Source organism: Dendrobates tinctorius, unplaced genomic scaffold, assembly GCF_039654945.1.
Source record: "Dendrobates tinctorius isolate UK_male_01 unplaced genomic scaffold, ASM3965494v1 ptg000001l, whole genome shotgun sequence".
Classification (NCBI taxonomy): domain Eukaryota; kingdom Metazoa; phylum Chordata; class Amphibia; order Anura; family Dendrobatidae; genus Dendrobates; species Dendrobates tinctorius.
The window spans coordinates 16,731,115-16,753,887 of NW_027361669.1; the positions used below are offsets into that span (position 1 = coordinate 16,731,115).

At 46.8% G+C, this 22,773-nt stretch overlaps 1 protein-coding gene across 1 annotated transcript in view; it reads right to left on the reverse strand.

The window, feature by feature from the left end:
• NSD1 (nuclear receptor binding SET domain protein 1) overlaps positions 1–22,773 on the reverse strand; it is a 191,852-nt gene that overhangs the window by 132,092 nt on the left and 36,987 nt on the right. The window contains exons 6-7 of the mRNA XM_073569139.1: positions 18,760–18,884; positions 17,676–17,904 (exon numbers count right to left, since the gene is read on the reverse strand). Coding sequence (XP_073425240.1) covers positions 17,676–17,904; positions 18,760–18,884 — 354 coding nt within the window. The remainder of the gene's footprint in view (positions 1–17,675; positions 17,905–18,759; positions 18,885–22,773) is intronic.

Genomic DNA, 22,773 nt, shown 5'->3' on the forward strand with positions numbered 1-22,773 from the left:
ACTTTCACATTTCCGTTTTTAAGCATCAGGAGCGATGCGGCGAAAAATTTAAAAACCGTGATATGGCGCCGGTTGCCACAGGATTTTCCCCATAGACTTGCATTATCGCCGCATTGCACCTGATGGCCATGTGGCGTGTCCGGCTTTTGCCGGATACGGCAAAAAACTGCCTGTCCGGCGTCTGCAAAAACGTTCCCTTCAACTTTTTTTTTTTTTGACAGCGCCGGACCGCTTTTTTGCAGAGCGAATGCCCGAAGACTCTCCTGCACCGTCTCCGGCCTAAACAGATGATCCGGCGGGCTGCGGCTTCTGCCGGATCCGGTTTGCTAACTTTTCGCTGCAGCCCGCCGGATTAAAAGAACGGAAATGTGAAAGTAGCCTTAGGGAGCCGGTTAGTCACTGGTCATTTTTGAGCATGCTGTTATCATTCCCCTTGCACATTGACAGTGTTGTGTGTGCGCAGAGCTGGCTGTCAATGTGGTGGTTACAGTCACTTAATCTACAAGTTCATATTCTCCCTGTAGCCGCTACTCCAATACACCAGTGTAAATATTTTAAAGGGAATCTGCCACCTCATTTTTCACATATAAGATGCGGCGACCGCCATTAGGGGCTTATCTACAGCATTCTGTAATGCTGTAGATATGCCCCTGATGTAACCTGAAAGAGAAGAAAAACAAGTTTTATTATACTCACCCCAGGGCGGTTCACTCCGATGGGTGTTGCAGGTCCGGCGCCTCCCATCTTCATGCAATGACGTCATCTTCCTTACTTCTGTCGCGGCTCTTGCGCAGGCGTACTGACTTGCCCTGTTGAGGGCAGAGTAAAGTACTGTAGGGCGCAGGGCCTCTCTGAACTTCCCCAGCAGCTGCGCACTGCAGTACTTTACTCTGCCCTCAACAGGGCAGATCAGTATGCCTGCGCAGGAGCCGCAACAGAATCAAGGAAGAGGACGTCATCGCATGAAGATGGGAGGCGCCGGACCAGGACCTGCGACACCCATCAGACCAGACTGCCCCAGGGTGAGTATAATAAAACTTATTTTTCTTAGTTTTCAGGTAACATCAGGGGCTTATCTACAGCATTATAGAATGCTGTAGATAAGACCTTATGGTGGTGGCCGCAGCTTACATGCGAAAAATGAGGTGACAGATTCTCTTTAACTCCATTTAATGGCAAATTAACTATATCTACAAGTAAATAGCATGTTTTGGACCTCACAAAGAGAACCTGTCCCTGGATTCACACTGCTCAAAGCATGGGCAGCATGAATCTGAGCCTGACTACAAGATTGCAGCTAGGGATGTCTGTCTCTCAAACGCTCCGGCATTTCACAGGAAACAAGCTGAACTATAAGAATAGATGAGACTAATCAGACAGCGCCCCTCAACAGCTTCTCCCCACAGCACTGTAGTTCATTAACAGGTCTCTCCCATGAGAGTACATAATGAGAGATCTGAACGGGGAGAAGCCAGACCAGAACAGGCCACAGTGCTTCAGAGGAAAAGATAACTGGCTGGTTTGGACAGCATGAATCGCGTGACAGGCTCCTTTTAAATGTAGTGAATGACAACGATGATGAAGAGATGTATTCTGACAACTAATGCCTCCTTCAAAGCTAGAGCTGCAGTTAAAAGGAAATCTGCCACCCCTTTTTTTCAAATATGAGCTGCCGGCACTGCCATCAGGGGCTTATCTACAGCATTCTGTAATGCTGTAGATAAGCCCCCAATGTAACCTGGAAGAGAAGAAAAAGGAGTTCGATTATACTCACCGGGGGGGACGGTCCGGTAGGTGTTGCGGTCCGGCGCCTTCCATCTTCATACGATGCCGTGCTCTTCTTTCCTTCCTGATGTGGCTCTGGCGCACTGCTTTGCCCTGTTGAGGGCAGAGCAAAATACTGCAGTGCGCAGGCGCCGGACGACAGGAAGGAAAGAAGAGGACGGCATCGTATGAAGATGGAGGCGTCGGACTGGACGGCGACACCCATCGGAGCGGACCAGACCCCGGGGTGAGTATAATCTAACTCTTTTTTTTTTGTTATCTTTCAGGTTACATCGGGGGCTTATATACAGCATTACAAAATGAGGTAGATAAGCCCCTGATGGCGGTGCCGGCAGCTCATATTCAAAAAAAAAAAGGGGTGACAGTTTCCCTCTAAAGTACTGGTTATAAGGCTGAGTTCACACGTGGCGTTTTTTTCGCGTTTCCGCGGCGGTTTTAACCGCGCGATTTTGCCGCGAAAAATAAGCATCCCATGCATTCCTATGGGATTCCACAATGCTGTGCTAATGCTGCGGTTTTTACCGCGGCGGAATCGCTTCGCGGTAAAAACCGCAGCATGCTCATTAATTTGCGGAATCGCGGCGATCCCGCACCCATAGGAATGCATTGTTCCGCTTATTTCCCGCATGTGGCTGTGCACACCATGCGGAAAGTAAGCAGAACAATTGCGGATGGTACCCATGGTCCGGAGGAGAGAAGACTGTCCTCCGGGCTTTGGGTACCATATCCCTGTAAAAAATAGAATTTAAAATAAAAAATATTGTTATTCTCACCCTCCGACGTCCCGCGCAGTCTTCCCGCTTCTCTTCACGCTCTCGTTCCCAGTAGTCCTTTGCGAAAATGCTCGCGATGACGTCCCTTCTCGCGGTCATTCGCACGACGTCATCGTGAATTACCGCGAGACGTCGCGATCCCGTGAGAACTGACGTCATCGCGGGCATTTTCGCAAAGGATTACTGGGAACAGATGCGCGGGACGTCGGAGGGTGAGAATAACACCGTTTTTTATTTTTTTTTTACATTGTATCTTTTGCTACTGACGCCGCTTAGGCGGCCTCAGTAGTAAAAAGTTGGTCACACTCGTCAAACACTATGTTTGACGAGTGTGACCAACCTGTCAATCAGTTCTCCAAGCGATGCTACAGATCGCTTGGAGAACGCTAGCATTTTGCAAGCTAATTACGCTTGCAAAATGCTAGTTTTTCCACGGGAAAATCGCGGGAATTTAAAATGCGATTTTCCCGCGGACTGGAATTGCGGAATTCTCGCGGTAATTTCCGCGAGAGTTCCGGTACGTGTGCACTTAGCCTTAGAGAAAGCAATCCAGTATCACACACAAGTCCAGAGCCGATCAAATTTGCTCATCTCTAGTCACACACACTCCTGCCGGAAATTCAGAAACCTCTGTTCACATCACATCTACAGAACGGAGGCTTCATTTCCACTCACCTCCATCGAAGAGACGTGACTTCCAATATCATTCTGATTCACAGACTGATCCCGATGCCTAACTGAACCCCCAGCAGGGGCAGATGATGTGCACAACAGGCAGATAAGTAGCAATTACCTGCCTGTTAGTGCTTGGGCGCGTGTATATATATATATATATATATATATATATATATATATATATATATATATATATATAGTCCCGGATACCCCCTTTAAGAACCAAAACAGTGTTAAAGGAACATGTCACCAGGTCATCCCAATATAGAGTACGGCCACAACTTTAAAGGCCTCACAGTACTTTATTAAGCTGTATGCAAGTCCGCAATCCCCTCAACATAGAACTAAAATAGGGATTTTTGTGTACTCACCGTAAAATCCTTTTCTCCGAGCCAATCATTGGGGGACACAGACAGTTGGTGCTATGCTGCTTGCCACTAGGAGGACACTAAGTAAACACAGAAAAAAAAAAAAAAGTTAACTCCTCCGCTGCAGGATACACCCTCTCGCTGGCTGGGAATTCCCCAGTTCGGTGAAAAAGCAGTAGGTGCATTAAATGAATGACAATCATAACTCTGTCAAAACCTGTGTCCCCCAATGATTGGCTCGGAGAAAAGGATTTTACGGTGAGTACACAAAAATCCCTATTTCTCCTACGCCTCATTGGGGGACACAGACAGTGGGACGTCCTAAAGCAGTCCCTGGGTGGAGAACACACAATTGCTAATACCCCATGTACCACTGACTCAACACTGTGGTACTGCCGATTGCAGGATGCGTTTGCCAAGAGCTGCATCCGTAGAGGCCTGAGAATGAAATTAGGCAATATTTGGAAAGGTATGCAGGCTGGACCAAGTCGCAGCCTTGTAGACAGGCCTCAGAATGAATTTGGTAAAGTTTAGTAAAGGTATGTAGGCTGGACTAAGTCGCAGCGTTGAAGACCTGTTCTGCCGACGCCTGGAGCAGAATGGCCCAAAAGGCGCCCACTGAGCGGAAAGAATGCACCTTAATCCTTGCTGGGACAGGTGTGTCCCGGACACGGTAGGATTCCTGAATAGCCAAGCAAATCCACCTGGCTAGCGTAGTTTTTGAAGCTGCCAGACCCTTCCTATGTCCCTCTGGAAGTATGAACAGGGCATCTGACTTGCGGAAGGGAGCCGACCGCGAGATGTACCGTCTCAGAGCCCTAACCACATCCAGGGTGTGGAGCGCCTTCTCAATGCGATGGACCAGTGCTGGACAAAAGGATGGCAAAACAATTTCCTCAGAGATGGAAAGAGGATACGACTTTGGGCAGGAAGGACGGGGACGTCCTGAGAACTGCCTTGTGCTGATGAAAATTCAGGAACGGATAACGGCAGGACAGGGCCGCCAATACCGAAACTCATCTGATTGACGTACTTGCCACTAGAAAGACACTTTCCAAGAGAGAATAGGTAGTGGTATGTCCTGCAACGATTCGAAAGGGGCCTCCTGTGAGGCCCCGAGAACCAAGTTAGGCTATGTGCCCACTAGGGTGACTGGATCTCATATGGGGGGGGAAAAAATGTCAGAATCTTGTTCGTCTGGACCCCACAAAACGATTCCCCTTTCCAGATATTGAGATAGCCAAAATTTGAGCTCGATCAAACGACGTTAACCCGTGCCGCTCGTCGCTCAAAGTTTGAAAAAATCCAAAATTGAGGTATTTTAAGATTTAGGTATTTTGCATAGTCTGTTAGACTATAAAGAATGTGACAACAACATTGCAGAAATAGCCCTGACCAAATTTTCTAACCATTTGTGGTATTTGAATGCAGAGTTGGTGGAATTATCGTTTTTTGATCCCACCATTACAGACAATGAAAAGTTGTTAATGGCTAATAAATTGCTCAGTAGCACAGATGAACCATCAGAGTACGCTAACCTACATGAGTTGATAATTTTACATAGTTATCTAATCTATTCTAGAGCTTTTGTTAAAGTAGTTTTTGAAAGGTCAGAATATAATGCTCGGCATTTGCTTACAACTTGCAGGACATATTGCTTTTGTTCTTCATCTTTTGTCAGAAGGTCGTTAAAGTCGGTTACTTCCTACCTCTTTTAATTTTTCTTTCCTAACTTTTGGATTTACAACCCTAGCGTGCTCTGATGGTTCATCTGTGCTACTGAGCAATTTATTAGCGATTAACAACTTTTCATTGTCTGTAATGGTGGGATCAAAAAACGATAATCCCACCAACTCTGCATTCAAATACCACAAATGGTTCGAAAATTTGGTCAGGGCTATTTCTGCAATGTTGTTGTCACATTCTTTATAGTCTAACAGACTATGCAAAATACCTAAATCTTAAAATACCTCAATTTGGATTTTTTCAAACTTTGAGCGACGAGCGGCACGGGTTAACGTCGTTTGATCGAGCTCAAATTTTGGCTCTCTCAATATCTGGAAAGGGGAATCGTTTTGTGGGGTCCAGACGGACAAAATTCCGACATCGATTTTTTGCGGTCACCCTAGTGCCCACGTATGCAGAAAAAACGTGCGTTTTTTGCGTCTTTTTACGTGTTTTTGCACTTTTCGCATGTGAAATTCAAGCACTTTCCAAGCAATTTGAAGCATCGCTTGGAATATGATTGACAGGTTGGTCACACTCGTCAAACATAGTGTTTGACTAGTGTGACCAACTTTTTACTATTGAGGCTGCCTATGCTGCATCAATAGTAAAAGATAGAATGTTAAAAAAAAAATTAAAAAAAAAATCGTGATAGTCTCACCTGCCGACGTCCCACGCAGCCTTCCAGGGCCTCAGCGATGGCCTCGTTCCCAGCGATGCCTTGCGAGACCTTTGATGATGTAAAGTCTCGCGAGATCGCTACGTCATCACAGGTCCTTGCCGCAAGGCATTACTGGGAACGGGAGCATCGCTGAGGCCCGGGAAGGCTGCGCTGGACGCCGGAAGATGAATATAACCCGATTTTTTTTTTATTTTTTTTTTTTTTAACAGGGATACGGTACCCAGGGCCTGGAGGACAGTCCTCTCCTTCACACCGTGGGTACCATCCTCACATGAGCCGTTCACTTTGTGCATGGTGGGCATAGCCACATGCGGGAAATAAGCAGATCTCATGCATTCTGGGTGTGGAATCGCGGCAATTCTTTTCGGAATTGCAGCGTTTCTGCAAAAAGATTGAGCATGCTGTGGTTTTTTCCACGATGCGATTCCGCCGCGGAAAAAAAAAGCAGCATTAGCACAGCATGTGCGGAATGCCACAGGAATGCATGGAGTGCGTTCCTGTATGTGTAAGCGTTTTCGCGGCGAAAATCGCTGAAAAAAAAAAAAAAAAATCACGTGTGCACACAGCCTTAAGGTCCCATGATTTGAATGGCCCTTTACAGGGAGGCGATACATGAGAATCTCCCTGAATGAACGTCTTGACCTGAAGTTTTTGTGGCAATTTTGCGTTGGAATATCACTGACAAGGCTGAAATTTGGCCCTTGAGCAAGCTAAGCGTGAGGCCTGCCTTTAATCCTGACTGAAGGAGTTCCAATATGGCAGGAATGGAAAACACTAGAGGGATCGACCATGATCCTTGCACCACGAAAAGAAGGTTTTCCAGGTGCGGTTATAAATGCGCATGGACACGTACTTCCTAGCACTAATCATGGTGGAAATCACGTCATGAGAAAACCTAGCCTGTGCTAGAATCCAGGATTCAACGGCTACGCTGTCAAAGACAGGGCCCCGGAGTTCCGGTGGTAAATCGGACCCTGAGAGAGTAGATCCATGCAATCTGGAAGTCCGCCAAGGGACGTTGGCGACTAGTTGTACTAGTTCTGCGTACCATGCCCGGCCAATCTTTCGCGACTAGGATCACTGATACTTTCTCTGCTCTGATCATCTTCATGACCCTCGGGAGCAAGGGGGAGAGGGGGAAAAGATGTTTGGGAGCCGGAACTATTATTATTAAAATCTTTATTTTTATATAGCGCCAACATCTTCCGCAGCGCTTTACAGTTTGCACACATTATCATCACTGTCCCCGATGGGGCTCACAATCTAAATTCCCTTTCAGTATGTCTTTGGAGTGTGGGAGGAAACCGGAGTAGCCGGAGGAAACCCACGCAAACACGGGGAGAACATACAAACTCCTTGCAGATGTTGTCCTTGGTGGGATTCGAACCCAGGACCCCAGCGCTGCAAGGCTGCAGCGCTAACCACTGAGCCACCGTGCTGCCCAACTGGTGCCATAGCAGAACTAGGGCGTCCGCTCCGATGGCGTCTGGATCGCACGATCGGGCAACGAATCGAGGAATCTTGTTGTCTAGCCTTGAGGCCATGACATCCACATCCGGAGTGCCCAACGACGGCAAATCTGCTGAAAACCTTCCGGATGAAGAGACCATTCTCCCGAGACAAGGGCTTGGCGACTGAGAAAGTCTGCCGGCCAATTCTCTGTGTCCGGGATGAGGAGCGCTGACATGGGCGAACGGTTGGTCTAGCCCCAATGGAGGATGTGGCTCACTTCGTGCATGGCCATCCTGCTCCAAGTACCCCCCTGACGATTGATATACAGATGTGGCCAAAAGTATTGACACCCCTGTAATTCTGTCAGATAATACTCAGTTTCTTCCTGAAAATGATTGCAAACACATTCTTTGGTATTATGATCTTCATTTAATTTGTCTTAAATGAAAAAAAAACAAAAGAGAATGAAGCAAAACATTGATCATTTCACACTAAACTCCAAAAAATGGGACAGACAAAAGTATTGGCACCCTCAGCCTAATACTTGGTTGCACAACCTTTAGCCAAAATAACTGCGACCAACCGCTTCCAGTAACCATCAATGAGTTTCTTACAATGCTCTGCTGGAATTTTAGACCATTCTTCTTTGGCAAACTGCTCCAGGTCCCTGATATTTGAAGAGTGCCTTCTCCAAACTGCCATTTTTAGATCTCTCCACAGATGTTCTATAGGATTCAGGTCTGGACTCATTGCTGGCCACCTTACAAGTCTCCAGTGCTTTCTTTCAAACCATTTTCTAGTGCTTTTTGAAGTGTGTTTTGGGTCATTATCCTGCTGGAAGACCCATGACCTCTGAGGGAGACCCAGCTTTCTCACACTGGGCCCTACATTATGCTGCAAAATTTGTTGGCAGTCTTCAGACTTCATAATGCCATGCACACGGTCAAGCAGTCCAGTGCCAGGGGCAGCAAAGCAACCCCAAAACATCAGGGAACCTCCACCATGTTTGACTGTAGGGACCGTGTTCTTTTCTTTGAATGCCTCTTTCTCTTGTAAACTATGTTGATGCCTTTGCCCAAAAAGCTCTACTTTTGTCTCATCTGACCAGAGAACATTCTTCAAAAACGTTTTAGGCTTTTTCAGGTAAGTTTTGGCAAACTCCTGCCTGGCTTTTTTGTGTTTCGGGGTAAGAAGTGGGGTCTTCCTGGGTCTCCTACCATAAAGTCCCTTTTCATTCAGACGCCGACGGATAGTATGGGTTGACACTGTTGTACCCTCGGACTGCAGGGCAGCTTGAACTTGTTTGGATGTTAGTCGAGGTTCTTTATCCAACATCCGCAAAATCTTGCGTTGAAAGCTCTTGTCAATTTTTCTTTTCCGTCCACATCTAGGGAGGTTAGCCACAGTGCCATGGGCTTTAAACTTCTTGATGACACTGCGCACGGTAGACACAGGAACATTCTGGTCTTTGGAGATGGACTTGCAGCCTTGAGATTGCTCATGCTTCCTCACAATTTGGTTTCTCAAGTCCTCAGACAGTTCTTTGGTCTTCTTTCTTTTCTCCATGCTCAATGTGGTACACACAAGGACACAGGACAGATGTTGAGTCAACTTTAATCCATGTCAACTGGCTGAAAGTGTGATTTAGCTATTGCCAACACCTGTTAGGTGCCACAGGTAAGTTACAGGTGCTGTTAATTAAACAAATTAGAGAAGCATCACATGATTTTTCGAACAGTGCCATTACTTTTGTCCACCCTCTGTGTTTGGTGTGGAATTATATCCAGTTTGGCTTTAGGACAATTCTTTTTGTGTTTTTTCATTTAAGACAAATTAAATGAAGATAATACCAAAGAATTTGTGTTTGCAATCATTTTCAGGAAGAAACTGAGTATTATCTGACAGAATTGCAGGGGTGTCAATACTTTTGGCCAAAACTGTACGCTACAGCTGTTGCGTTGTGGGATTGGATCCTGGTGGGGAGACCTGCGAGGAGATGGTGGAAACTCGGTAGGGCTAATTTGATCGCCCGTATCTCCAAGACGGTGATAGGGAGACGTGACTCCCGAATTGACTAACGACCCTGTGCCGTGTGGTGACGAAACACCGCACCCCAGAAGACTTGCGTCGGTGGTCACGACCAACCATCGTACTGGGAGAAAAGACCTCCCTTGACTCAGGGAGGATTTCAGTGTCCACCACTCGAGGGCTTGTCTGATCCGCAGGGACAGAAGGCACCGACGGCCCAGGGAAGACAGGTTCTTGTCCCAAGTTAACAGCAAGGCTTGTTGCAAAGGGCGGAGATGGAATTGTACGAATGGCACCGCTTCCACCATCTTTCCGAGAACTCTCATGCTGAAACAAATAGAATGAGAGACCGAACGGGAAAGAGTCTGCGCTGCCTGTTGCAAAGCTCAGGCCTTCTCTGGAGGGAGAATGACCAACCCGCGGTAAGTGTCTAAGACCATTCCCAAAAGGGAAATCTGCTGGACGAGTGTTGGGGAAGACTTTTCGAAGTTTATCTTCAGACCCAGGCGAGAAAGTGTATTTACTGTGATATACACGGATTTCTCACAGGCTGGAAGGGATGGACCCTTGATTAGCAGGTCGTCCAGATATGGCAGTACCACCACTCCCCGAGCGTGGAGAATGGCCATGACAGCCGCCATGGCCTTGGCATAGACCCTGGCGAGATCGAAGGGCAAGGCAACGAACGAGAAGTGTTCTTCTCGAATTGCAAAATGCAGGAACTGCTGGATGATAGGTGCTCTCCCCTTTTGCATGGAAGCGACACCGACCGGAGGAATTCCATTCGGAATCGCCGTACTTTGACAAACTGATTTAACAGCCTGAGGTCCAGTATGGACAGCATAGTTCCTTCCTTCTTTGGAACCACAAAGAAAGGTTTGAATAAAAACCGCTGAACCATTCTGAATGACAGCAGACGGCCGTCTACTTTGTCGGTGTCGGCCGGATACCATAACAAGTAATTGAGTAGAGGATATGGGATCTGCTTCTTTAGATCCAGATGCTGTCAGCCTGGGGTTTCCAAGAGCGGTTAGGTCTTTGAGAAACCTGGGAACCGCTGTCTCCACGCGGGGACTGACCTGATCTGGAAGAGAAGGTTGAAGAGGACCAGCTGGAGCTCCTTGTTGGGGAAGAAACCTACTCTTACACCCCCCCCGAAGTGTCAGAAATGAGCTGGTCAAGTTTCTTGTCCAAACATGCGACCAGTTTGATAGGGCAGAGAAGTCTTTGATCTCTTGGAAGTGGCATCTGCTCGCCAGTCGCTTAGCTATAGGGCTCTTCTGATGGAGACTGCATTAGCGGTTGCCGTAGCAGCGCAATTAGCGGCATTTAAAGAGGAGTCTACTGCAAAATCCCCTGCGTGAATTATCTACTTGGAAGGCAGTAATTAAGACTTCTGCCAAGTGGCCATGCCTTAGGCACTCAAGTCGCCGCGAAAGACGGGAAAAATGCCGCTCCTGAAGATCCAAAAACTGAACTAGCGAGGTAACCAATCTGACGATCGGAGGGGTTTCTGACTGAAGTTCCCTCAGAAACGCATCAAAGCATTTTAAGAGCAAGGCACAATACAGGAGAATCCATCGAGGGGGATTGTCCATCGGGCAGCACGGTGGCTCAGTGGTTAGCGCTGCAGCCTTGCAGCGCTGGGGTCCTGGGTTCGAATCCCACCAAGGACAACATCTGCAAGGAGTTTGTATGTTCTCCCCGTGTTTGCGTGGGTTTCCTCCGGGCACTCCGGTTTCCTCCCACACTCCAAAGACATACTGATAGGGAATTTAGATTGTGAGCCCCATCGGGGACAGTGATGAAAATGTGTGCAAACTGTAAAGCGCTGCGGAATATGTTAGCGCTATATAAAAATGATTATTATTATTATTATTATTATTATTAGGGGTATTCAGCCTCGATAGGCTTTTGCCCTGTGAACCGCTTATGTGGTTGGTTCCTACGTTTCTAGACAATGTCCTTCAACTCCGGATGACTGGCAAATACCCTGCGTTCACGTTTAGTCCTCTTAAAAGGAGAACATGTTCCAGAGCGGGAATATTCTCCTCGTCCAAAGCCACAAACTTGTTGACTGACTGTCAGAGAATCAAGCGATTCATGGACATTTGGGGAATTCTGAGGGACTGACGTGTCAGATTCAAATTCAGAGACATGTTCTCTGCGAACATTAGGAGAGGGAGAGCGAGAGACAGAACTCGCAGATGCTGAATCACGAGCGTGACTAGGGGACACGTCATTGGTCCGCTTTCTAGAGACCTGAGGGTCCCTTGAACGAGCACGGTCCCTGCAGGCGGATGGTTCCCGGGCGTCGCCAAAGCCCTCCTCGGGCAGTAAAGATGCGTTCTGACTTAAAGAGGATTCCCAGAGGAGTCAATAACTCCACAGACCGTGACAAGGACGCGGCCCACACAGAGGGACTAAACGCAGGGAGCACTTGCAGCGGCGGCGGATGGCATTTTAGCACAAGCCGGGTCGCAATCCGTGCATAGCGGATTAGTCTGGGTACTGGGCAAGGCAGTCTTGCAAGAGGTACCAGCGGTAAAGAACGCAGTGCGCTTCTTATTAGCCCCCATTTGCTTCCTTAGACTGAGATATAGTGCCTGTGAAAGGGTTACAAGCAGAGCCTGGGCTGCAGCTGCAGGGAATGTGCAGCGAAGGGGTTAAGCTTTGCTCTGAGGCAGATGCAGCTTACCCGCGGTCCTGATGCTGTGTCCCTGGGAGGAATATCGGTGGCCCTTTTGTGTCACCAGGTGTTGTCCATCCGTGCGCGCACCCCCCGCAGCCGACCCAGAGCCCGAGGGGCAGAGAAGGGGTTAAGGACATGGCCCCCCCAGACTAGCAGGGCGCGTCTCATACAGAATGAGAGGCGCCAAAGACGTGGGCGGCGGCGCTAAAGGTGGGCGGCGCTATGTAAATTGCGGCCTAGTAGGCAGAAAAGCAGGGGACTAAATTTTTGGGCCTACCCGCGGCGAGCGCCGGGTCAAGGGGGGGTGCGACGGGGCGCCGGTATGCCGCCGCTGAAACTCGGTCAGCGCTTCTCCCAGGGACCAGGACCCGACCCCATACCTTCAATCCGATGCTCGCACCGTCTGCGCTGTCCAGGAGCCTGCAGGTTTCATCCCATCTCAGATTCTGAGGTAAAAAAGCTCCCGGGCGATGTAGCAGAGCCGGAGAGGTTGTTACAGGGGTATTGCTCAATCGGTCCACCCTATGGGCAGGGGGACGGAGAGCAATGGGGCTGATTCAGGGCATCCAAAAGCGCTGGTCAAGTCTTCTCCGTGCGCTCGCCCTCATATCCGTGTGGGGTACCGGGACCGTAAAGGAACCATAGCCAGAGGAATCAGCCCCAGTCGTCGCAGGAAAGTGTACGGGGAGGTATACTCCGCGTGCTTGCCTGTTGTTGGTTCGGGGGACAGCGGGCCATAGAAAGGAACCGTCGCCCCCTTCACTCCGTTAATTAAAAAATAAAAATTTACAGAAAATTCAAAAATAAAATAAAAACGGTGGGGTCTGAAGTCAGACCCAAGTGCCTCCTTACAGACACTAAGGCCTCTTTCACACATCAGGTTTTCGCCGTCAGGCGCGATCCGTCGCTTTTGACAGAAACCGGATCCGGCGAAATGCAATGCCGGATCCGGTTTCCCCCCATTGACTTGCATTTGCGCCGGATGGCCATGCGTTTCATCCGGTTTTCGCCGGATCCGGCAATGTGTCGCAATGTGTCGCGATCCGGCATCTGGAAAAAAAGTCTACTGTAACGTTTTTTGTCTCCGGCGAAAAAGCCGGACACGCCGGATCCGGCGCGTCCGGCTTTTTCACACAATGAAAGCCTATGAGCGCCGCAATGCGCCGGATACGGTTTTTTTGGTCTGAGCATGCTCAGTAGCTCTGCCCACAGGAGATATATAAAAGCAAGACAATGGGACCCTCAGCCACACCCAACATGCCACCCAAGACAGCAACCAGGCGCAGGAGAAGGCAGCAGACATCTGCAGCAGCAGCACCATCAGCAACACCCCAAATGGAGCAGCATGCTGAACGGGAGGGGAGTCCAGAAGCAGATGAGAGACGGTAATTATCAAATCCCCCATTCCTCCAAACTAGGGCCATGGAATATCAAGATATTCATTGGCCCTTTGTTTCTCTTTATTCAACAGCCGCCAAAGAGATGCAGCAGCAGCACCATCAGCACCACCCCAAATGGAGCAGCATGCTGAACGGGAGGGGAGTCCAGAAGCAGATGAGAGACGGTAATTATCAAATCCCCCATTCCTCCAAACTAGGGCCATGGAATATCAAGATATTCATTGGCCCTTTGTTTCTCTTTATTCAACAGCCGCCAAAGAGATGCAGCAGCAGCAGCAGCAGAAATGGCATCACTGGCAGCAGCAATACCCACAGCCATGGAGTCTGGCCATCAACAGGACAGCACATCTTCTTCTGGGAGCCCTCCCTCGCATCGTCAGCGTTTGACGGTAAGTTTTTATTTCCAAAATCCATCATCTCTGTAATATATGTCTATTCATTGCCTTTTATTTCAAAACAGGAATCACAAGATGAAGAGGAGCTCCCAGAAGAAGAAGGAAGGGGTGGACAGACGCTTGGAGTGGGCTCACAATTCGTAAGTTTTTTGCATCAAACGCAGAAACACAACATCACACTACACACAACACATAGAAAACAATGTTCTGCAGACCACACACAGCAAACAAATGCCTACATCCAAAGACATAACATTTTTTGTTTTCTTCTCTAGTCTTCCCAATCTGGTGCTCGGCCAAGAGGTCCTCGCAGTGCCTCCCAGGGTCGTCGGCGACAGCAACGCGGCGGTCACCAGCGTGTAAGTATAAATATTTTTGCTTTGTTTTTTGGCACTTTTTATTTCATTTCTTTTGTGGAGGCTAATTATGTTATTTTTGTCTTTTTCTTTAACAGCCTTCACAGCGTGCTCCCGACTCTGACGGTGAGGATGGAGGGATTGATGTGGACCGCCTCATCGATCTCGTCAGAGAAAGGGAGCCGCTCTGGAATATGGCTGACCGCCGCCACGCTGACCTGATCATTACCCGACGACTCTGGGAGGAAATCTGTTCTCTCCTTGTGGGCCGCTGGGAGGACCTCGAAGCTCGGGACCAGATTAAAGAGCGTAAGTATATACAGTAACGGTTGCTTGATGTAAACCAGTGTTTCCCGAACTCCAGTCCTCGTGGTCCCCACGGATCATGTGTTCAGGATTTCTATTTACTATTGAAATCCTGAAAACATGACCCCTGGGGACCATGAGGACTGGAGTTTGTGAAACACTGATGTTGTATACTAACCACTCCTTTCTCGTTTCAGGGAACAGAATTGTGAATCGGTGGCGGTCTGTGAGGGATCGTTTCAAGAAGGAGTTCAATAAAGAGATGCGGGCCCCGAGTGGATCTGAAGGACGCAGGAGCAAGTACAAGTACGCACAAGCCCTGTCGTTCCTCCGGGAAACAATGCTCACCAGAAGGTAAATATTACACACCACATGTGAAAAAGATGTAACTTTTTTTTTTCAGCCAGGGCCATACCATGTCAGTATTTTAATTGTTTTTTTTTCTCTTTATTCCACAGCACGGTGAGCAGCACTCGGGAGCCTGCACGATTGGATCCTTCTGAGGCGATCCCTGAGGAGACCGGCACCGAGGGACACTTCGACCGCCCCGGTACATCTGCACCTTCCCTGCCTTCCCACACATTCGACCCATCTGTCCCATCCACCAGCACAGGAGCATCGTGGCCGCCTACATTACATGAAGCTGCTGGTGAGGAGATCGCTTTCCCTTTACCCCACCCTTCTGCCCCTGCCGCCTCTAGTACACCTGCGGGTACTGGGCGGCAGCGGCAGAGGGGTCAGGAAAAGAGTTATGCGCAAGAGTTATTGCATCTGAATGCATCTTTCCAGAACTGTCTCAAAGTCTTGTCAGAGCAAATCTCCGCAGGCTTTCAGCAGATCAACTCCAGCATTCTGGAGGTGAAGACACTTCTGCAAACCATGCATTCAGAAGCAAGATCTTCGCCAAACCACACCTTTTTCAGGTCTGTTGTGGAGCGCATGGAAACGCTCTCTCCTGCCCAGCAGATGCATGTAATGCATTCGTGCCACGGTGCTCTACAGCAGGTTACCTCCCAACCTCCACCTCCCACCACTGTAGTTCCTCCACCTGCACCCCCTCCAGCCACTTTCCATCCTCCCCCTCCTATTACATCTGCACCCCCTCCAGCCACTTTTCATCCTCCCCCTCCTACTACATACCAGCAACCTGCCCAGTACCAGCAACCTCCCCAGTACCAGTCATCTCCCCACTTCCAGCAACCTGCCCCGTACCAAACTCCTTCCCCGTACCAAACTCCTTCCCCATACAACTTTCCATCAACATCATCAGCTCCTACAGTCCCTGCCCAACCCTCCACTCCACCACCTCTTCTGCTTCCCACATGTCCACCCATTCTGTAGTTTTTTCCACACCTTCACCTCTAACTGTTCCTTCCCCACCACGATCCCAGTCCTCTCTCCACACACCCAGTGTCGAAGTGTCCCGCAGCCCCTCCAGCAGTATTTCCACCCCACAATACACAGAATTGTAATGTGTTTTTTAATAAAAATGCCCATTGGGTTTAAAACCTTTATTAAAAAAGTTATTTGCACTTTAAAAAATTTAAAAAAAAAAAAAAAAAAAAAAAAAAAAATTTAAATAAAAGTTAAATTATCGTTTCACAATGGTTGTCTGTCTTTTCTTTCTGCGGCGAACTATGTTTAAAAAAAAAAGGTTAAATACAGGGTATTTCAAAGGTATTCAAAACCAGGTATATAACTGTGGGTAAATTTTAGCTTTTTGCCACAGTTGTGTTCCTGGTTGTGTTTGAAGCAAAGTATTTCACCTAAAAAGTTGTGTTTATTGTTGGTGATTTCCTAACAATGTACACAACTTTTGTTAAAAGGTGAAATACTTTGCATAAAACACAACCAGGTACACACCTGTGGCCTACAGCTAAAAATAGTAAGACCATGACAAGATAGCCAACTTTGGTTGGCAAAGGTATATACTGTTGGTCCAGAAGGTACACAAGTTTGGTTAGGGCACAAATCTTTCACACTGTCATCCTGCCAGTGTACTCTGCCTTGAGGGGCCACAAGGGTCAATTTTAAAAACCGGATCCGGCGTAATCCGTCGAAAAAACGGATAGAAAAACGGATGAACCGGATGAGACGGATCCGGTTTTGTCTGTCAAGAACAAGACGGATCCGGCAGAAAACCGGATCCGGCACATCAGGTTTTACAAAACATTTGCCGGATCCGGCATTCCGGCACAACGCCGGATCGCGCCTGACGCCGAAAACCTGATGTGTGAAAGTAGCCTAAGCAAGAACTGGGGAATTCCCAGCCAGCGAGAGGGTGTATACTGCAGGGGAGGAGTTAACTTTTTTCTGTGTTTACTTAGTGTCCTCCTAGTGGCAAGCAGCATAACACCCACTGTCTGTGTCCCCCAATGAGGCGTAGGAGAAAATATCTATTATCGTGTGGTCTAGTGGACGTCGTTGGTTTTACCTTCAACGTCTCCTCTCGTCACAATTGCCATCCTTTTTGCTTCATCAAGATAACAAGTCTTGCGTCATCCACAGCGTTTCCCAATCACACTCTTGCGCAGGTGTAATTCGCTCTGCCATGCTGAATGCATAGCAAAGTACTGTAATGCGCTGGCTTTATTTATGGGTAGTGGGTGGTCTTTGGCCTCTCCTGGCACATGCGCACTACAGTACTTTGCTCTAACCTCAGCATGACAGAGTGAAATACAACAGCAAAGGAGCACAATTGGGGGACACTGTGTGGATGAAATAGGAACCATCATCCACATGAAGCAAGGAAGGAGGACAACGATTTGTGACAAAAGAGCAGACACCGAAGCAAGACTAGCCACCGACATCGGCCCAGACGGTATAAGGGGGACAATAAGCATTTGTTAGGTTATGCAGAGAGGATTGGGGACGTACTAGGATGCCGTAAAAAAAATGTCTTATACGTGGTGGCTGTATTTTATACTGGGAACACTTGGTGAGAGGTTCTATATACCACACACACACTATGTTCCTAATAACTAGCCCTGATGTATAGAGGTAGCAGCGCATCACAAATGCTTCATACATGTTCTCACCTTGCTTTGACTCTGCCCCCCCAGCAGTTTGCTCAGAGACATCTGACGGTAATATACTGGTAATCTCTGTTTTAATGAAGGAAACATCACAGAAAACGCTTGGAGAATTTGTTTCCATAGCCGAGGGATCATCTGTTTCGCAAGTTGACTGGAAGGTCTGTTCGTTGGTTTCCTTATTTCTGTCGCCATTACCTGAACAACCTATGCGCGCTCTCTCTCGGAGTTCTCTCTATGAATTACAAAAGGCAAAAATAAAGAGATATGAACACAAAAGATGTGATTTATACACGCATCTTAAGCCAGCATGCCATCTTTGTACACAAAACTTGCACGGTGGCTTTAAGATTGTAGTTCTGTCTTGGAAATAAAGTTCAGACATTGCCTAAGTGTGAATGAAATTTGTGAATAGCGCATTGATATTTGGGGCTTGCAGCATAACATATTTCAGCACTTATCAGTCTTTAGAAACTAAACCTCCATACACTGTAGATGCCGGTATTTATGTCTCTTAACAGCAGCAGTCAAACCTAAGCTCTAATCTCCCTTAATTTTAATGTCACTGTCAATCACTTAAGGCTGCATTTAATAAACAGCAATGACGCCAATGAAATTGCACTGACACTGCAGTGGGCTCTCATCTCTCATCCTTCTCGATCATCAGCATAGTGTCCCCACTACTGCGTGATCACGGGTGTATGGAGCAGCCACTGCGCACACGAGAGGGGGGAAGATAGCACATTGACACTGTTCTTGGCTTCTACAGTGACTGTGTGCAGGATATTCAATGCAAGCAGTGCTCAAAAGGGAGTACTGTCAAACATCATAAGGTTAGGGGTGTGAAGAATTGTAATGAAGGGGACCGGAAGATGCTTCATTTACATATGTAGTAAGACAAAAAAGTGATCATGAAATTAACAAATCCCATCCACTTTGCTAAAACTGTACTTAGGTTGCTTTTTCTGTACAGCGAAAATAAGCAACATCAAAAAGGCACCAAGTACTCATCGTGGGAACTTAGCTGCAGAGCCAACATCAGACAATGCTAGCACTTCCAGAAAACAAGAAAAATTACGGAAATGTTTACCAGAGAAGATGCGACAGTCTGCCTGCAATTCCGCTTCTTTGGAGTGCTGGTTATCCAGTGCTCATCTGCATGGTGAAGGGCTCTCCTTTTTGATTTTTTTCTATGTTTCTTACCCCAGTTTGAGACTGAAGACACAAACAAAATGTGTAAACATTACTGTTGGTCAGTCACCATCCAGCTATATGAACTACACACTGACAGTATTTAAACCCTTCACCCCGAAGCCTGATTTCACCTCCCTGACAAGGTCAAATTTTACAATTCTGGCCAGTGCCACTTTATGGGGAAAACTCCTGAAAGCTTCAACGCATCCTACAGATTCTCCTACCATGAAGTACAATATGTCAGAAGTGATTTGAAGTGACTGAGGGGTCTATACGATAAAAAAAATACCCAAAAGTGACACCATTCTGATAACGGCACCCCTCAAGGTGCTCAAAAAACACATTCAAGAAGTTTATTAACCCTTCAGGTGCTTCACAGGAACTGAAGCAATGTGCAATGAAAAACTGAACATTTAATTTTTTTTTTCCCACAAAACATTTACTTTAGACACAAACTTTTATTTTCACAAGGGTAACCGGAGAAATTAGACCACAAAATTTGTTTAATTTCTCCTGAATACGCCATTACCTTATTTGTATGGGAAAGCTACTGTTTGGGGGCACGGCAGGGCTCGGAAGTGAAGGTGCCAATTTAACTTTTTAAATTTAAAATTTGCTGGAATCATTAGTGGATGCCATGTCTCGTTAGGAGAGCCCCTGATGTGCCTAAACAGTGGAAACCCCCCACAAGTGACCACATTTTGGAAACCACACCCCTCAAGAATTTTATCCAGAGGTATAGCGAGCATTTTGAACCCCCAGGTACGACACAATTTGATATTAGGTCGTCTTATTGAATATGTAGTCATTAGTGTTGAGTGCAAGTGCTCGCTATTAGGCTGGGTTCACATGTAGCGGAATTCCCGTGAAAGTTACCGCGAGAATTCCGGAATTTCATTCCGCGGGAAAATCGCATTTTAAATTCCCGCGATTTTCCAGCAGAAAAACTAGCGATTTTCAAGCATAATTAGCTTGCAGAATGCTAGCGTTTTCCAAGCGATCTGTAGCATCGCTTGGAGAACTGATTGACAGGTTGGTCACACTCGTCAAACACAGTGTTTGGGAACGGGACCTGCCGGAGCATCGCTGAGTTCTGGGGACGCTGCACGGGACGTCTGAAGGTGAATATAACAGATTTTTTTTTTTTTAATCTTAATTCTATTTTTTACAGGGATATGGTACCCACAGCCTGGAGGACAGTCTCCTCTCCTCCGGACCGTGGGTACCATCCGCAAATATTCTGCTTACTTTTCGCATGGTGGGCACAGCATAATAAGCAAAACAATGCATTCCTATGTGGGCGGAATTGCTGCGATTCCACAAATTAATGATCATGCTGCAGATTTTTCTGCGATGTGATTCCGCCGCGGGAAAATCCACAGCATTAGCACAGCATTGCGGAATCCCATAGGATGCTTTTTGATGACTGATTTTGTGACGTTATAGCGATATTGCTAGCGATATCGCTATGTGTGATACTTACCTCCGACCGGCTCCCCCGCTGTCTGTCGCTCATCGCGCGAGATCGGGCGACTCCATTTCTCGTCGTCTGCTTCCTGCTGCTTGAGACGAGCGACGCGGGCGGGAGGACGTCTGGATCGCTGTGTGTGAAAGGCAAGTATCGTCCGCTGCGTCGCTGCTGCATCGCTGTGAGATCTTCCTGTGTGGAAGCTCACTATCGATCATTTAGCGATGTACCAGCGATCCTGACCGGGTCGTATCGCTGGTGCATCGCTAAATGTAAAAGGGCCTTTACAGTTTGCATTGGGTGCTCAGGTATGCACCGAACATCGCAGGTGCTCAAGTGACATGCTGGAATCCCTGCTGTTAGACACCCAAAAAAACATGCGGGGATCCGCAATAGTCTGTACATACCCGACCACCTGATACAATCTTAAGTAGCGAGCACTTGCGCTCAACACTAGCCATCATATCGTCTTTTTTTTTTTTTAACTTTTGAAAAACCCCAATTCTAATCCCAAAGAAATTTTTTTTTATCATTTTTATCTAACTAAGGGGGTGACAAAGAGGAGTTTAATTTATTTTTTTTTTTTAATCTTGATCACTGTGATAAGATCTAGCACAGTGATCAAAAAGAAAACAAAAGGAAAATTTTCCTATTGCTGCCAGGTACCAGCCGGCAGATCTCGGTGGGCGCCATTTTTTATTCCAGGAAGAGGATGCTGGGGCGTGGGACAGAACAGGAGGACTGGGGGGCATCATTTCTTTCTCCTGTGACATGTATATCAATTCAGAAGAGAGAAATCGTTGAAACAGCTGGCACACTTTTTTGTGATCTGCTACTCCCGGTAGCCGAGACTCCAAAGATTTTCTGACTTTGGGGGGGGTTCTTGTTGCTACAGCCTTATTCCCGATGGCAATGAGGGAATAAGCACCCTTAACGACCGCCATTTTAATCTGTATCGGCGGTCACTAAGGGGGTTAAATCAGATCGTTAGGTCACACAAAATAGTTAATAAATAACATTTCCCACATGTCTACTTAACATCAGCACTAATTTCTCCATCATTTTTTCGTTTGGAAGTTAAGGGTTAAAAGTTAGCCAGTGATCTCTCAGTTTTCCAACAAAATTTACAAAACCATTTATTGTTTAGGGACCACATGACATTTGAAGTGACTGAGGGGTCTAGATGACAGAAAATCCCACAAAGTGACACCATTCTAAAAACTGCACGCCTCAAGATGCTCAAAACCATATTCTAGAACTTTAACTTTCTGGAACTTATTAACCCTTCAAGGAAAAAATGAACACTTAAACTTTAACAGATCTACATTAAAATCTGCCTCCAGGGATTATTTTATATAAAAGGGGGTGTTGGCAAGTGAGACATGTAATGACTGACACTTTGTTCTCAATCACCTACAGCTCTGCAGTGAGATCAGAATGAACACAGTGCAGCAGAAGTGAACTTGGTCTCTTTACACACATTTGCAACAGCACTCGTCCTCTCATAATGCTGTCATTATGCTGCAGAGCTGTGCCCGATTATAACTAACATACTATAGCAGATTTGAACTTTGTCTCATTACAAATATGAAAAGCGTCAGTCATTACATTTCTCACTCCCATAAATTTAAGGTCCTTTATTTATATATAAGAAAAACATGGCTTTCTGTGGAATAAGACATTGGATCGCAGATATCAAGGTATCATTTACTTTATCTTTCTAGGACCTAGTAGCTTAGGAGGGTTGATCCTACTGACAGATTCCCTATAAAGGAGTTACCCACTTTAATGTGTTGTGGATATGATTTAGTGGGACTTACTAACAGAATTGGATTTTTGTTCTTTCCTGTAAAAGCCTTTTTTCATAACATCCACTGAGGTACATAGGTGGCTACCAGGAGGCGAACACTAACTTAAGCCTTTGCTACTCCCACAAACAATACCCCTTCAGCAGGCAATGAACAAATCAGTATGTTGATAGAAGTAGGAAAAGCACTAAAAGGTTAAAGGAATTAATGTTAACAGAGTTAAAGCCCAAAGGACAAGGAATCTCTTGAGAACAGGCACAGGAAAAGACAGGGAAACACAGAGCATGGAGTCCCCATTGGAAGGTTTGACAAAACATCTTTACAATTTAAAACAAAGTACATTCTTATCTGTGCCATTGGGGGTGAGATGTTTCAAGGTAGCCTGTCTATGAAACCACCGTATGCAGGACTCTGCTTCTTATGGCATTAGCCGATGAAAATTTATGAACTCTTTACAAAATTTTAAAGGTGTGATCAAGTGGCTGCTTTACACTCCTGTAGAGCAGAGCACTTGTGTTAAAAAGCCCATGACGCCTCTCGTGCTCAGATGGAATAAGCCATCACATAGAAGAGTTGCGCCTTGTCCTTCAAGTGGTACAAGGAGTCCAAGACAATGTAAAGACTCTCCAAGTTG